Below are 17005 nucleotides of genomic sequence, written 5' to 3' on the forward strand. Positions count from 1 at the left end.
ATAGTTCTCTAGGTACGTCTATGACAGCCACATTCTAAAATAGCCTGCTATGTAGAGCGTGGAATAGCTTGTGACTCCACTGTGTTAGATATACTGTTTCAGTTCTACACGTTATATGAGAGATTATTTCTCTTTAATTGCATAAAAACAACAAAACTTTTAGGTTGAAGGGTGCTCACACATGGCTTTCTTTTACTTTAATATGTTTTCTGCTATATATAAAATTTTACAGACATGAAATACAGCCACTAGATAACGAAATGTAATCGTTGATTGTACATGTATATCCTGAGCTAAGAGAGTCATTCAGCGAGAAGATGACCAATCAAAAAGGTTTTCCTACAGGTAGAGGGGGCAAATCTCTTTATTTAGGCCTTGCTAAACTCACTAGGCATGTCTACATCTGTATGTTAAGCCAGTAGTCGTACACTTGTGACACAATAACTAATTTATAACAAAGTATATCTCACACACTCCTGTTCAATTGCTTAGCGTAAACTTGCAACGGTTTGAGGTCTGCATTAAAACATTAAAATGCATCAATAAATTACTGAAAGATTTTTGGATGAATGTGCTCCATATGACCAGAGCTCAGACAATGCGTGTGCGAGAATCCAAATATATGCACATTTCAATCTTAATTGGCTTAAGAGTGCGTAACATAAAGTGATGTTTGAACACAAGCGCACAGCAGACGTGTCTGAGGTGACTGTCTCCTGAGACTCGCTTTCTGCTGACGGTATTGACTTTTATTTCCAAGTTAGACATAAATATCCGGCAGCTGTGATGATTTATTTTACTGACTTGCAGAAGTTGTCAAGGTCATTTAAATGTCAGGCCTATAATGTTTGCCATCATCACAGGTTTCTACTGATTCTGCACATTTGCTAGAGCGTAGGCTATGGATAAATGTGCTACCTAGTCAAGGATGCTGACGGATTACCAAATAACTTAATTACCTAAGTTTTGCTTAAATGTTAGCTCAAAATTTGTTAATTTTTGGATAAATGTTGAAACACAGGCTCTCTTCTCAGGTCCTCTAAACCAGCTTTATGTCAGTCTTACACCAACACCCTTAAAAATTCATGCCACCTTTCCGCTGCTTCTATTACCTATAACATTGCTAATGACTTTACGCTAGCATCACACCGACACCCTACTAACTCCATTTCTACTTTTCTCTGGACAGATAGCATTCATAAAATCTTTGTATCAGCATCATACCAACGCCATACCAACTTTTCACTCACTTTTTCCTAATTCCATATAGCATTCATAACATCTTTGTATCAGCATCATACCAACGCCATACCAACTTTTCACTCACTTTTTCCTAATTCCATATAGCATTCATAACAGCTTTGTATCAGCATCGTACCAACGCAATGCCAACTCTTTTCCACCTTTATACTGCTACCTCATGACATTCATAACATTTTTGTGCTCACTCTGCCAACTTTGTACCAGAACCAAACAATTAATAACAGGTTCATACATGTAGCATACCAATGCTGAGTTAACTCTGGAAATTCCATACTTGGTTTTTAGTCATTGCTAGCGATACCTCAGCCCAATCAGTGCTATACATAGAGCTGTGTTTTTAATATTATATTAAAATGCTATATTTTTAATTTATAAGGAAATAATATCTACAAGTAATTTAAAAAGCATAATATAATTAAAGGGAATAGCTGCCTTTTTCACAACAAATTTGTAGTAAAATAATTGCTACACATAATCAACAAATCATAATAATTATAATTGAAGCAAAAGGGCACCTATTTTTTATGTACTATAAAGTTCACAATTTGTTTGCTTTTTTAATACATTAAGAGTGAGTTTAAAGAAAAAATATGCCTATGATCTATCACTACTTGAATATAACAGCTCTCAAATCCAGTTGGGTGCATTTCAGGTCATCAAGGATCTTTTATCATTCCGAGCTAAGAGATACTTCACTCCTTAACTGCTTGCATAGAAGTTTACAGCGCAACAGAGCCGTCATCTAATCCACTTCTGCTCGCTATAAATAAGAGAATTCAAAACTACTACGATAGCATATTGCTGCATGATATTGCGTAAAAGTGGTGCATATAAGAATATTCATATCGCTTGTAATAGTCGCGCTAAACAGCATTTACAGAGGGTTGGTTAGGAAGACTATTACATTGTCTTTTTATGTTATTATATTTTGTTTCATTAAGTTTTTTTGTCAATAATTATAGGCTGTTTCAAAGTCAATGTCAGGTAATGCTTTTTCTAAAAGGCTAACATTATCACTGTATGTCTAATTTGTAAAAAACGCGGTCTGAATTTATATCTTTGTTACAAATAATACACCTCAAAATGGCGCTAGTTTTCCACCCGTCAGGTACACAATCGCTGACAATATATTGGGCAGGTTGACAAGCTCTAGTGTTTCTGTGTCAGGAGCCAATTACATCGACCAACTATCTATAATTACTAGGAAAGTAATTTGTAATGAAGTTTGGCCCTTCGTTGAAGAATGCTATTGGCATTATGACAAAATTTTAAAACAAATTTTAATTGTTGCTATAATAAAATCTGTGACCGCTCATTTTAAAGGTGGATGTAGAGCAAATGATAGCATCTCACAGGATTTACACATTCAGTTTGGCAGCCAGACATGCCAGCATATGAGCCACCCGAATGCCATACTCCATTTAGGCATAATTGTGCACACACTTATTACACCTGCTGATCTCTCACCGCACATGAGACTGCCAGGAGACTGGTCTCTATTAAAAGCTAAAAACAAATTGTCTCTGCTGAAGAAGCTCTAATATGCAAGTTGTAACATTCTGTTAAGCCCACCCAGAAAATACTGTTGCTGTAAGATGCTAAATATAACTTGATGGTGGCCTTGCTGTTGCAGAGGCCAGTGTATGGCTTGATGTTTTAGTCGAGAACAAGTACAGAGCATTTACACCACAAATATGTAGTGAGAGAGTGGACAGTTATGTTAATAAAGTGTTAATTCAATTAGTGGTATAGAATCATCACTGGAGTCCTAGCTTGGCTGATAACAAAAGCTTTTGTGCTTTGGTTTGTCTATGACAAAAATAGCAATAGTGAGAAAAACTCATTCACAGAGAAAACTAAACTATGATTGGCGGTAGAAATTTCCAGAATATTCACCAAAACTGATATACATAATTTAAAAAGTGTTTAAGTTTATGAGCACACCAATGGTATGACCAACGGTTCTTCATCAGAAGGGTGGATCACTTCCATTTTTAGCTAGAAAACTTTAAAAAATGTATACCGCCCGCTAATAGAGTTATAAACTATCTCGTTTGATTCTTTGCCTTCCATTATTACAAACAGTGGAAAATTGTAAAAACAAAACCTACTGCTGAAATCATCAAAAGAGCTGTCACAGATCTACACTGAGACTATTACAGAAGTATCTGAAGACCTGGCTCAAAATTGCTCTTGGCTGCTTTGTTAAGATATTCATAGCTCATTTGGGCAGAACAGCTTTGACGCACAATGAGAATCTCGCATCAATTTTGTGAGAGCCAAGTTAAAAAAAATCTGTTTTACTATTTCTGTCAAGCAAAGCGTAATAGATAGAAGGTAAAAAGGGTATATATATATATATCTACATGTATATATATACCCTCTTTTTACCTTCTATCTATCACGCTTTGCTTGACAGCAATAATATTACAAATTATTTTTGTACTATTGTATTATTATTATAGTACTATATATATGATTATTTTCTGATGTTACTGGATGTTGGCCAAGCCACATCTGATGCTTATTAATTCTAGCATCTTTCCATCCCTTCTCTCAGTGGTAGACATTCTTCAACTTACTCCATTTCCATGTTGGACGTATTGTAGTCTGCCGAATTACTTCAGCCAATCATTCTTTTTTATCCATTACCACAATATCAGACCGGTTGGCCGACAAATGTCTATCTATTTGGGTGTTGAACTCTCTGAAGATCTTAGCGCAGTCATTTTCATTGACCTTGTCCAGAATCACCTACCAATTCTGCAGGTAATTGCGGCCACAATGATAGCATATGCGCCTGCACATCACAGCCGCTACATTGTCGTGTGTAGGTGATGTAGGTGAAACCTGCCTCATATATATATGGTCTAATATATATATTACATATATATATGGTCTGAAATATGGTCTCAGGGATATTCTTGCATAGTCTATATCAAGAATCGTATCTCGTGTGTTAGATCTGTGCTTGGAACTGTCTGGTAGGCAGCACCTGTTCTTGAGCAGCCTGAAGTATTGATTTACTGTTAGCAGTCGGATGAAAATGGTTCAGTCGTTGGTATGCTGACTAGAGATCCTAACCTTTGACACCTGCTGCTAGTACTGGCCATGGAGAGACTTAAAATACTGTTTAATATGATCTCCATCAGCGATCACAATTTCTTCCACACTTACGAGGCTCCATCCTTCATCTTTTCTACTCTAGTATAATCAAGAAACTCTTGACTTTGGTCCGAAAGCCCCATGGTTACCAGCTTTCTATTTGCTACATTTGCTTCCTTAATGACATAGTTGGTTCACTTCATGGCACCAGCCAAGCATATCACCACAGGTATAGCATACGAGTTGATGGCCTTGACCTGATTAGTCTGAGTTAGCTCTTAAAAATCTGTCAAATGCATTTTTTGTATTTGGTGAAGGCTTTTTGATGAGCCTCATATCCATGGCTCATACTACTCGCAGTAATACCCAAATACCTCCTGCATCCTTGATAGTACCTGTAGGCAATTTGAGACCATCTTTTCTGACCATACGGCTTTATATCAGAGTTAACCTTTTGCACTTCCAGTCAATGTCATTCTCGTCAATGTCAATGTCATTTTTTTCAGCCAGTGTCATGACTGAAGGCTTTTGTACAATAAATTGATAAATCCATGTCTGGGTCCTTTTTTGGTATATGGCTTGCTGTCATTTATGTTGTTACTTCTCATTCAACTGATACTCATAGTCGGTGTCCTCAAGCAAGTTGCTCAGGAAATCTAGAGATGAAGAAAAGGGATGAAAGTACTTGACCGTGGTAGATGTCACAACTGATGTTGACCCTTGCTGTCTCCTTGTCATCTGGCTCTAGTTCAGACCTTCAATGAAAGTACTTGGCCGTGGTAGATGTCACAACTGATGTTGACCCTTGCTGTCTCCTTGTCATCTGGCTCTAGTTCAGACCTTCAATGAAAGTACTTGACCGTGGTAGATGTCACAACTGATGTTGACCCTTGCTGTCTCCTTGTCATCTGGCTCTAGTTCAGACCTTCAATGAAAGTACTTGACCGTGGTAGATGTCACAACTGATGTTGACCCTTGCTGTCTCCTTGTCATCTGGTTCTAGTTCAGACCTTCAGTGAAAGTACTTCACCGTGGTAGATGTCACAACTGATGTTGACCCTTGCTGTCTCCTTGTCATCTGGCTCTAGTTCAGACCTTCAATGAAAGTACTTGACCGTGGTAGATGTCACAACTGATGTTGACCCTTGCTGTCTCCTTGTCATCTGGCTCTAGTTCAGACCTTCAATGAAAGTACTTGACCGTGGTAGATGTCACAACTGATGTTGACCCTTGCTGTCTCCTTGTCATCTGGCTCTAGTTCAGACCTTCAATGGCTCATTGACATCTTGATGAATGCCACCAGTTTGAGCTTAATATTATAGAACGTCATAGAAGTATTCAAGGATACAAGTATAAGGAACAGATTATATACATTACATTCTTGTCATCAATCTATGGTATTACCAGTATTGTATGTGTCACTCTGCTGTTATGGAGGACCATACAGTCCACCGGAAGATAGTACTTGGCACCTTGAATGTTACAGCCCACACCTTTCTTAGCCCCGGTCATTGGGTCAATGTTCTCTTCTAGTCTGTCAGCAATCATGTCAGAAAGTTATGGGTTGCTAACTGGAGCGAGGTAGCCCTTTGTTAGGGTCGATCAACACCAGTACAGTTCATTTCTAAGATTGTGGATGATCACCCTGCTCAATTTTCCATCTCAATTAACTAGATTGCTTGGATCAGATCTCGGCCATAGGAAGTTCAGTTCTTCATTTGCTGAATGCGGCTTTTGATGTTTCTATCACTTATTGTTATTGGTGCCTGAGACACGATATTGTGGCGCTTGCTCTAGAGCTCTTTTAACCATTCAGCGCTGATATTATGAGTAGCTTGTTTTTCCTAAAAGATAGTTTTCCAGAACCCATCATTACTAGTTAGAGGGAAACTGTTGTAAGGATTTTTGTTAGCCTTTGAACCCAGAGAACACTCTTGGTGAACCCTGTAGACTCTTTTGTTCCCCCACTCTTTTGTGTGTCTTTTAAGCCTTTAGACTGAGCTACTAGTCCCTGTTTTGAGGGCTCCAGAGCGCCTTTACTGGCTTTATATTTTGAATGCTGAAAATTGTGGGATACCTGAGCTGCTTACTGCACTGTGTAAGGCTATGATTTATTCTCAAACTACATTTCCAAAGACGAATCGATGCTTGGAGACTCACAGGTGTCAGTTCGGTATACCTTAAAAGTCAACCTATTTTTTAATCTTCTCACATATGGTAAGTATGAAAAGTCTGTGAATTCATTCAGATCTTTATTATGTGTACGCGAGCCCACGAGTTCATTTGGTACATGGCATGATGTGATCATAGACGCACGTATACTAGTGGTTGCAAACAACATGCAACAAATCAACTTAGTGGTAAAAGGACTTTTGACTGCTAGTAAAAGTTCGACGCCTCTCATAATAGTGGAACTAATTTACTTCCCTTTCAATGTTTGAATTCACGCCTAATATTTCTAGCAAAAACAATAAAGTTTCTGCTGCTCCTCATTGCTGCTGATGCGGCCACATTGACTGCATCATATCACATTATGTGACGGTCTTCAATCTGCAGTTTACTCTAAATGTTCAGGTTCTGCATCTTAGTCTTCATTTTCTTTGAGCTTGATTTATTTTCCTTCTAGTTTAAATTTTGCTGCACCGACTTCGAGAACTGCTTAGACAGCTACTTGCAACTCATAAACTAAAACTAATTTTAAAATGCATAATTTATTTTGTTACACTAACATTAAGGCCTCTGCATTATGTTAATAAATTTTTTGTATCTATAGATATTGTCAACTCATCTATAGATACTGTCAATTTATTTATAAATATTGTCAATTCTATTATAGATATTATCAACATATCTATAGATATTATCAATTTATATATTAATATTGTAAATTCTACTATAGATATTGTCAATATCTATATACAATGTCAATTGTCAATATATATTCACAATATTATACATTATACATGACAATTATATTAATACAGAAATACAATTGTCAATATATACAATTTATCTATTGATATTACCAGTTTATCTATTGATAAGGTCAATGCATCAATAGGTATTTGCAAGTCCACTATAGATATTGTCAATTCAACTATTGATATTGTCAATGCATCAAAATGTGTTTTTAATTCATTTATAGATATTGTCAACTCATCTAAAGATTTTGACAACTCATCTATAAATATTGTCAATTCATCTATATATGTATATTGTCAATTCATTTATTAATATTGTCAATTAATCTATATATATTGTTAACTGATCAATAGGTATTGTCAATTCATTTATAGATATTTTCAATTGATCCATGATAGATATTGTCAATTCATTTATAGATATCGTCAACTCATCTATAGATGTTGACAACTCATTTATAGATATTGTCAATTCATTTATATATATTGTCAACTCATCATTAGGTATTGTCAAGCGCAATGAGATAATTTCACGACGATCTAGTTTACAAAATTTATTGTTGTAAAATATAATGGTTAGCAATACACATTTGTGCTTTGCAGAAGGTTTGCTCAACAATCACATTTTACAAATAGCACCTACATTAAAGAAACATTTACACCTAGTCCCTAATTATACCTTCCTTGCATTTGTTGAGCTCTCAAGAATTCTACCATTTTCATGCACTCTATAGAATAGACACCATGCAGAGCATACTGTTCTATAGCTCATGTACTCTAGAATAGACACCATGCAGAGCATACTGTTCTATAGCTCATGCACTCTAGAACAGACACCATGCAGAGCATACTGTTTTATAGCTCATGTACTCTAGAACAGACACTATGCAGAGCATACTGTTCTATAGCTCCTGTACTCTAGAATAGACACCATGCAGAGAATACTGTTCTATAGCTCATGTACTCTAAAATAGACACCATGCAGAGCATACTGTTCTATAGCTCATGCACTCTAGAACAGACACCATGCAGAGCATACTGTTCTATAGCTCATGTACTCTAGAATAGACACCATGCAGAGCATACTGTTCTATAGCTCATGCACTCTAGAATAGTGCTGGATTAACCTTTTAAATACCATGCCACAAGTTGGCATCATGATTAGGAATTGTCTCCCTTGCTACTCTAAGCTTCCTCGATAAGTTTAGCTATGGATACAGAAGTTGTGTAGAGATTGAGTAGCCTATGATATTATATTAGTAGATTTACCAGCTTCCAGAAATATTAAAAGTATTGATGTAAGTGTAAGATGCAATAGTAGCTCAACACAGAGATTATTTTTCAAGAAATTAGAAACAGAAAAAGTTGAAATTTCGTTCAACAAAATTTTTCAAGTTGAAAGAAAAATTTGTTTGATGATTCGTCAAAACTGTTTACCTAGTAGTAATGGAGAACATTGCATGAGAGTATAAAAAGAGAGATGACTCCCAAGCTCATTTTCCCACAATTTCTTCATTCGGCGCTGACCTCACTGACTTCATTCAAACTCTAGGTTAGTGGGACAAAAGCGGTAAGGGGAATAACAAGGTACTTAGTGTAGCCTTAGTAAACTTTAGAAGAAATACCGCTAGCTGATGCTCCTGATAGATAACCTAACACAAGATGGACAGATATCTCAGGCTCATATTTCAGTACAAACCTTTTTGACCAACAAAAATTTGGAACTATGACTGCAATAATAATGCGGGTGTTTGATTATATGATGAGTTGGCAGTGAGTTGGTGTTTGATTATATGATGAGTTGGCAGTGAGTTGGTGTTTGATTATATGATGAGTTGGCAGTGAGTTGGTGTTTGATTATATGATGAGTTGGCAGTGAGTTGGTGTTTGATTATATGATGAGTTGGCAGTGAGTTGGTGTTTGATTATATGATGAGTTGGCAGTGAGTTGGTGTTTGATTATATGATGAGTTGGCAGTGAGTTGGTGTTTGATTATATGATGAGTTGGCAGTGAGTTGGTGTTTGATTATATGATGAGTTGGCAGTGAGTTGGTGTTTGATTATATGATGAGTTGGCAGTCTTATAATATCAATTAATAAAATAATAATATGGTAATTAATCTTTAATTAATAACGTATTAATTGAAATTTGGTTATAAATCAAAATATATTAATGTTGATATGTTACTATTGTTTTTAAAATGGTTAACATGTTACCATCATTTTCAAGCTATCACCTGACAGGAGCAGACCTATATTTGCTTAAAACAGAGCTGTCACGATTGACTAACAGCCAAGTACTCCCCATATTATAGATTATACTAATGTTAGTATGTATATTTTAGCATAGTCATAGCATAGATTTAATTTGACAAAGTTTGGATTAGGTTTACAATTAAGTTCATGGCTATTTATGATTTTGGCTTCTTTTGTTATTGAAAAGTTGTTATGAAGGACCTTTAAAAATTAGTCGAACGCGTATTTTTGGTACCAATTATTCAAATACATCAGTTGGTCAAACAGCAGCGATTAAATCTATTCACAAACTGACTGTAACGGCTGAAATCTACTAGCAGTTTCGTGTACTAGCGGCTTGTGCCTGTCAATTCAATCAAGATAGTTGGCAGGTTGCCAACAAGTAGAGAGAGCTGAGCTGTAGAGAGACAAGTTAGAAGGTTGAATACCTCAGCAAGCTACTCAACCTATTATAGTCTGTGATATTAGTGTCGTCTCCCTGTGCGCTGCGAATACATTGTGTAGGGTATGCTACCCATTTTTAACCCTACTAACGACAAATATACCAGCAGAGGTATCCTAATCAGGCCCATAGGCTATATATGTACTCTTCTGTCCTCATTACTTAGCATATAGCCTGCAATCCTCACTGCTGCTTGAAATGCATAGCCCTTAGTCTAATCTGTTGACCTGTTTGAACAGCCTCCAATTCTGATGCTTGTGGGTGTATATAATTAATAGTAGTTGTACATAACCATTGGTCTTTAGTATCAGAGCTAGTGAATAACCTGTACAAACCACTAATCAATATAATGTCAATAGCCTGCAATCCTATCCTATCTAATGATCAGGGTGCACAGCTTACACTCATGCATACATCTAGCTGTATGTAATGTAACCTGCACCCCCCTAGCTAACAGCCATTGCATATAGCCTCTGATCCCATCTACTGCTTAATGGCTGATATTTACCACAGTTGTCCGCCACTGTCTCCTTGGAGAGTCGTTATCAGCAATGTCATTATTATTGTTTTCATTCATATTGTTGTATGTTGAAAGTTGGTATGATTAGCTATATTTCAGCCTGCTTGTCTGGCTTATTGGTGGGCATCTTTAGACAGGTTGAGGGCTAAACGGGTTACAACTGCTTTTCAGAAAAGCAAACCAACGCTCTATTTATAAAGGTTGACTTGCAACAAAATTCGCATTACAGTTATTTGGTATCAAAAGATTCATCATGTCTTACTCTGTTGTGTGGTAAGTGCCAAATATGTGGAAATGTGATTACAAGCTCTTAAAAGCTCAAAAACGAAAAGCCGCCGTAGATTGGAATCCGTTTATTTCTCTGACGTAGTCATTACATTTGGTTATTGTCTGGTCACGTGATGTTCTCACGTGAATTGAAAGGCCAATAAAAAGCTATATATATAAAAATTATCGTAGTACTAGTTTATGACAAACACTTCGGGTTTTACCGAAGACCCCGTATCAAATATAGATGCTCGCTACTTTACAGTTTTGTTTCGGCTTGATCTAATCGTCAAGTCATAATCTGATCACGTGACCCAATACTTCGTAAATAATTTTTGCAGCACTTTTTGATTATCACAGGTGACCAACAGGCTCGTCATGATTATCAGACAATGATATGTACTCCATCGAGCTAAGATTAAAAAGTTTAATAATTTTTTACGGTAAGTTATAAGATATCAGTGCTAAAAGTGACAGCATTACAATGACGATAAAACAGACGCGTAAGAACAATAGACATAGTTTTATTGAATGCGTGAAGTATATTTGTGAAAATATTTCGATGAATGAGGTTGCATGAAAATGTAAACAGTAACCATCCTGTAACAACTACGCCCCATTTGAGCCGTTTTGGAAAGCGAATCCAAACTACGGCGGTCTCGTGTGGCTGCGATTAACTGTTTGTTTTTTAGCTTTTAAGAGCTTGTAATCACATTCCCACATATTTTGCACCTACAACACAACAGAGTAAGACATGGTGAATCTTATGATACCAAATAACTGTAATGTGAATTTTGTTGCAAGTCAACCTTTAAAGAACAATACATGCCACTATAGTGTTGGTAAGTGTTATCATGCGTGTATTACATTACGTTACACTAATATTATGCTTAATCCTACTGAGATTACACTCAACAATAACATTAGTGCATGTAGAGAGTTTTTTATGTATGTAATAAAAATACAATAACACTAAAGAACTAAAACATATCTGTAAAGGGATATATTACATGTTTTTAAAGAGATATTACATGTTTGTAAATGACTATTACATGTTTGCAAAGGGATATTACATGTGTATAAAGGACTATTACATATTTGTAAAAGGATATTACATGTCGGTAAAGAGATATCACATGTCTGTAAAGAGATATTACATGCTTGTAAAGAAATTTTACATGTTGATCAAAATATATTACATGTTTGTAAATGACTATTACATGTTTGTAAAGGGATATTACATGTTTGTAAAGAGATATTACGTGTTTGTAAAAGGGATATTACATGTTTGTAAAGGACTATTACATGTTTGTAAAGGGATATTACATGTTTGTAAAGAGATATTACGTGTTTGTAAAAGGGATATTACATGTTTGTAGCGGGACATGCCACTGCTTTTACATGCCACTGCTTAGATATCCATTTTGTATGTAGACTAATGTTAATAGAGGATATACACGGACATAACCCATTGGGGTATACTGTAACAAGCCATAAAGATTTGCACATCGGTATGCAAAACCTCGCATATCCATATAACTATGTAGCCAATAGGAAATTTGTCTATTATATTACAGCCATCTCAGCCATTGTCCAGAGTGGGAAGTACAAGTGGATGAGACATACCATCAGGCTTTATTGCATTCTCTGTTGTGAGTATAGGATGTGCGACCATAACGAGGCCAGCGGCACTCCAGACATACTTCATAAGAAACTGTTCAAACATGATGTACCAGAGTCGTTTCGAAAAGAGCAGCTCCATCTGTTTGGCAAGCGCAGAGAAACTCTCTCGTAGTATCCCTTCCTCTGGCTAAAAGACAGGTGAATAATTTCCGTTCAATTTTATGTACTGTTGAGAAATATTATTCGATGAATAAATGTGACTGCAGCTAAAATGGGTTTACTAATAAAAAGAAGATAGGTATAAGCTAAAATAGAATATAAAAAAGATTCATGCAAGACGATTATGCGCAGGGAGAGTAGGTAAACCCCAGTTTATTATACAGCGCACCCTCAGAATACGATTACCCTCATATACGACTTTTTCACCTTACGAAGTAGAAAATGATGAGTTTTTCATCTCACCATACAAATCTTTATTTAACCATACGAATTCAACAAAACTTTCGCCCGAGTTCAAATTTTGCAGTCGGTGTGCTTATTATGTAAGTAACAATTATAACGACGCCAAAATGTTGTTCGCCGAAAACATCACAACGCCTGAAAGAGACGTGATTACCGGATTTCTCTGAGTTCAGCAACTTTCATGTGTAAAACGGTAATATCTTCCCGTTAAACCAGTAGCAAAGTTGGAGTTGCGATCTCTTCAAAGAGAGATCAGAGGTCAGACAGCTGCTTTTAACCTGCTAACAAAATTCCACTTCATAACGAAAACAGCATCATTCGGGCTTCTTGCCGAATTAGGTTGAAAAATGTTTTAAACAGGTCCGTTAAAAGTTATAGTGAAAGCGAAAACAAAAACTGATAGGTGATAAAATTTTACTGATAAAAAGTTGAAATTCAGTGAAATAGTTAAAAATACACACTACAGCTTAGGTTTAAGTGTGTTTGTTTAGTAAAGTTTAATTCACCTCAAACTTATTTGAGGTGAATTCAAAGTTTATGTTATACATAAATCTGTCTTGAAGGTAAGAACTTTCTACGGTATATTAGAATGTTACATTTTATTGCAGATCATAACCACTAAATACACTGAATAAAATAAAGTTACTGCAGGTAACTATAGTTACTAAGGTTAACATACTATTTTGGTACTAATTTTTACAATGTACAGCACTTATACAAAATTTTGACGATTTTTACCGCGGGATGTTTGCATTACATAATTACTATGGTTTCTATACCCCTACATACGATTTTTTCACCATATGACGACAACCCTGGAACGGATCAAAACCGTATCCTGAGGGTGCACTGTACAAGGATGAATGCTGAAACCATCTTGGGCTTACCTTTCGACCACCATAAAATGCAATTTCCTCAGCATTAGCTATCACCCGAGAGTGCACATAGCGAAGGGATCCTTTGAGTCTGGACTCCTCTGCTACCAAACTGCCAAACCTAGGAGAGAGCGCTCGAAGCAGCTGCAAAAATCATACGAAGGATATGTCCTTACCATAAATATACTCCTAGCTAATATCTGTCAATTATAATGAGTGAAGTAAAACCGTAAAAAGCTGAGCACTTGAATAGGCCTGAGTTAAAAACATACACAGTGTAACCATGCTTCGAATCGGTTCGGAGTTGCCCGCTGTCGATGAATTCATACCTTACTATTTCAACGACTTGGAGTTGCATTATAGATCTGTCCAGGATTCAAGATGTATCCCTCAAAACCAAAACTTGTTAAAGCAGACTCGCTTTCGAGTCACGATTTCTTTTTAATTCCATCATAGTCAACTAGTTGCACTGAAAGGTAATTATTTTGCCATCCTCATACGGTACGAGCAACCCAACCTTGACATGGGAATGTTAATGTAAAGACAAAAAGGTCACACAGAAAAAGTAGTGAGAAGCAGTAGAACGTTTTCGTAGCAAAAACCTATGTGGTTGTATGTTAAATTGTTTTTACCTCCACCGGGAAAAGCTTAGCGGAGTATTATCAATTCAGATCCATCAGCCATGAGCGTTTCTATAGTGTCAAAGTGCTCTCACAGTGAATGCCTTTGCACAAATTTAGCAAAGCAAAATGGTGTCGAATCCATTTGGAGATTTGGAGTATGATTTGGAGTGGAAGCAACTCCAAACCGAATTGAAGCATGGAAACTAAGAACCATAACTAAACAATAACTAACAATCAGCTCACATGTGACAGCCTTACTGAAAAAATGAAAAACAAACAGGAAGCCTTTTAAATTGTTTCAGTATCTGCTCTTTCTCCAACAGAGTTTCATGTACTGTTCAGTGAAGAGCTAGCAATACGTGTAGCTATAATTGCAGCTTTACAAACACACAGCTTGTGATTGCGACACAAAAATATTAGATTTTACAATGTAGCATTGACTCAAGATCAATATGTACTCACCCTAAAAGTGACAACGATAACACCAGCAGCGAGTACTGTAGGAACTGTTGAGTCAGCACCTCTACTAGATGCTAAGCTACTGAGGGTGTAGCCCATGAGAGCAACGTCCAAGAAAGGTTTGGTGAGGTGTGAATAGAGGTGGGAAACGGATTGAGTAAAGGTCGTTATGTCCTCAGTCAAACATTGGTCAACATTAGCAAGTCTTCCATCCAGGTTAGACACTCGATAATACGTTTTATTTGTAAAGTAGAGTTCATAGGCATGATCAACTAGCCTTGTTCGCAAAGCCAGCCCTAACTTATTCTCTAAATATCGAATTAGGCTGTTGATAAATGTAGCCGGAATCGCTATGGCAACCCATAATGAAAGTCTCCAAATAAATTTCTTAGCATCCTTTTGAACGATTGTTTTGACGATTTTACCATCTAACCTTGCAACATAGATAGAAAGGAAAGTGCGTATTACGAGCGAGCATGTATGAGCTGTTAAAATTGCATTTTCTTTTGACCAGAATCCAGGAATTAAAATCTTGAGCAGCTCGAGGAGTTCCTTGAAGAACTGTTTATTCACACCAGGGTTTTTTGGGCCGTGTGATTGCGCCATGGCCGTATCAGGCTTAGATGCTGATCTCTTTATCTGACTGTTTGATTGGACAGTTCTTCTATTATGTATCATTGCTAGAGCCTTCCTGGTGCCCCAGAGTAGTGCAAGTGAACCGACACCAATCGCCACGTGTTTGACACGCCTGCTTTTCAAGGTACTTCCGATCATTGAATCCCTAGAATACAGGGTTGTTTATTCCATACATATATTTGTGAATAGCAAGCATCAAAGAAATGTGATCTTCGCTATTATAGCTAAGCATTAACTATGATCAGCTCATCAAGCATATTGTTTTGAAACACGTCCTAAAATGTGTGCAAATTGTCTCAACCTACAAAGTAATTTTCAACATACGATGTTCAAAGGCTTTTCTTCACATAGTTTGGTTTCACGGTATTAAAATGATACTAAGCAGCACTTCATACCTTCCTTTTTTAGTTTTAAAGCCGTGAATCCAGAGAAGACTAGTACTGACCATAACACCGGTAAGAATAGGAAGAAGGCAATGTGCTTTTTACTAATAAAATGATCAATAACAAAACATTTTGTAAGTTGCCGAGGCATAATTTCATTTCACCCATCTTTAGTGTTAAGGCAAAGTGACAAAAAACTCTGTTTATCAATTATAACTTTATTTAGCTTTATACATATTTATTTTTTTACTTTTGAATTTTGCATGCAATCATAGAATACAATAATATTAACGTTACATGTAATTACATGAAATATTTATTATTAAATTGCTGAGCAGCGGAACAAATTAAACGAAATACCACACTTCCTTTTACAAATATTTGATCCAGCATTTGACAGTTTCGACATCAGAAGCAAATATCAGATTGGAGTAACTTCGTCTAAGTTTGACTGTACACCCCGTTTAACAGAGTTCTTAGTATATTTAGCGATCTTCTATTTATTGGCAACAAAACAACTTACATTGCAGCAAATTGAGTGTTGGAATTTCCTAAAGTGCTTGCTATCCAGTCAACCAAAAGGCATGTATGCTTTTTTTCAACCAACTTCAGCTTGTTCTATATTTTTTTCCAAAGCTACTCACTGCCATTGCCATCCTAAAAATCAAGATACAAACATGAAGATAAAAGGTGAAAGGGTGACAGATGTCTTCCGATATTTTATGAAATTTTTACAAGTTCCCATGAGTGGCAAAGCTTTTGTAAATTTAATAAGAGATTTGCAATAAAAAACTTTGAAACATATCATTAATGCCCGCTTGTTCTGACAAATAGGTCGCAGGTCATGTTATTTGTACCTAAATATTCTGCAATTGTCGCTATGAAATATGCTACTGTAAAATTCTCTTTAGTCTCACATGAGGCAGTGTCTGATGTAGAAGTAATTTAAATAAGTATCTTGTGAGTCTGATGTGTGATGGTCTTCCCATAAAGAATGTTTTATTTTGCTACTAGAGACTAGACTGAACGCATTGAAATCAATTAATGTAGAATTGCCATTTGTAACAAAGATTTGTAGTTGTTCTGTCAAAATGTCGTCGCAATTTAGTTTAATTACTGTTGTCTCATTATTTGTGTAGTTTTAATAGAGAGTTTCAGGTCAGCTCAGA

General features: G+C 36.3%; 1 protein-coding gene across 2 annotated transcripts; it reads right to left on the reverse strand.

Moving 5' to 3' along the window:
* Positions 1–1786: 1786 nt before the first annotated feature.
* LOC137399464 (ATP-binding cassette sub-family D member 1-like) lies at positions 1787–16491 on the reverse strand. Of its 2 annotated transcripts, XM_068085604.1 has the most exons (5): positions 16360–16491; positions 14821–15598; positions 13748–13879; positions 12402–12585; positions 1787–2023 (listed from the first exon to the last, which is right to left on the reverse strand). In XM_068085604.1, coding segments are annotated over exons 1-5 (1137 nt in total). In that variant the 5' UTR covers positions 16362–16491; the 3' UTR covers positions 1787–1982. The 2 variants fall into 2 exon arrangements, with proteins under 2 accessions (XP_067941705.1, XP_067941697.1); XM_068085596.1 differs by lacking the exon at positions 1787–2023 and having other exon boundaries at positions 11974–12585.
* Between the last annotated feature and the right edge of the window lie 514 nt (positions 16492–17005).

This window comes from Watersipora subatra, chromosome 1, assembly GCF_963576615.1.
Source record: "Watersipora subatra chromosome 1, tzWatSuba1.1, whole genome shotgun sequence".
Classification (NCBI taxonomy): domain Eukaryota; kingdom Metazoa; phylum Bryozoa; class Gymnolaemata; order Cheilostomatida; family Watersiporidae; genus Watersipora; species Watersipora subatra.

Coding starts and splice junctions, on each gene's coding strand:
- LOC137399464 (XM_068085596.1), bottom strand. Junction 13,880..14,820: donor TTATCGTTGTCACTTTTAGG/GTGAGTACATAT, acceptor TGATTTTTGCAG/CTGCTTCGAGCGCTCTCTCC. Junction 12,586..13,747: donor CATTTTATGGTGGTCGAAAG/GTAAGCCCAAGA, acceptor CCTGTCTTTTAG/CCAGAGGAAGGGATACTACG.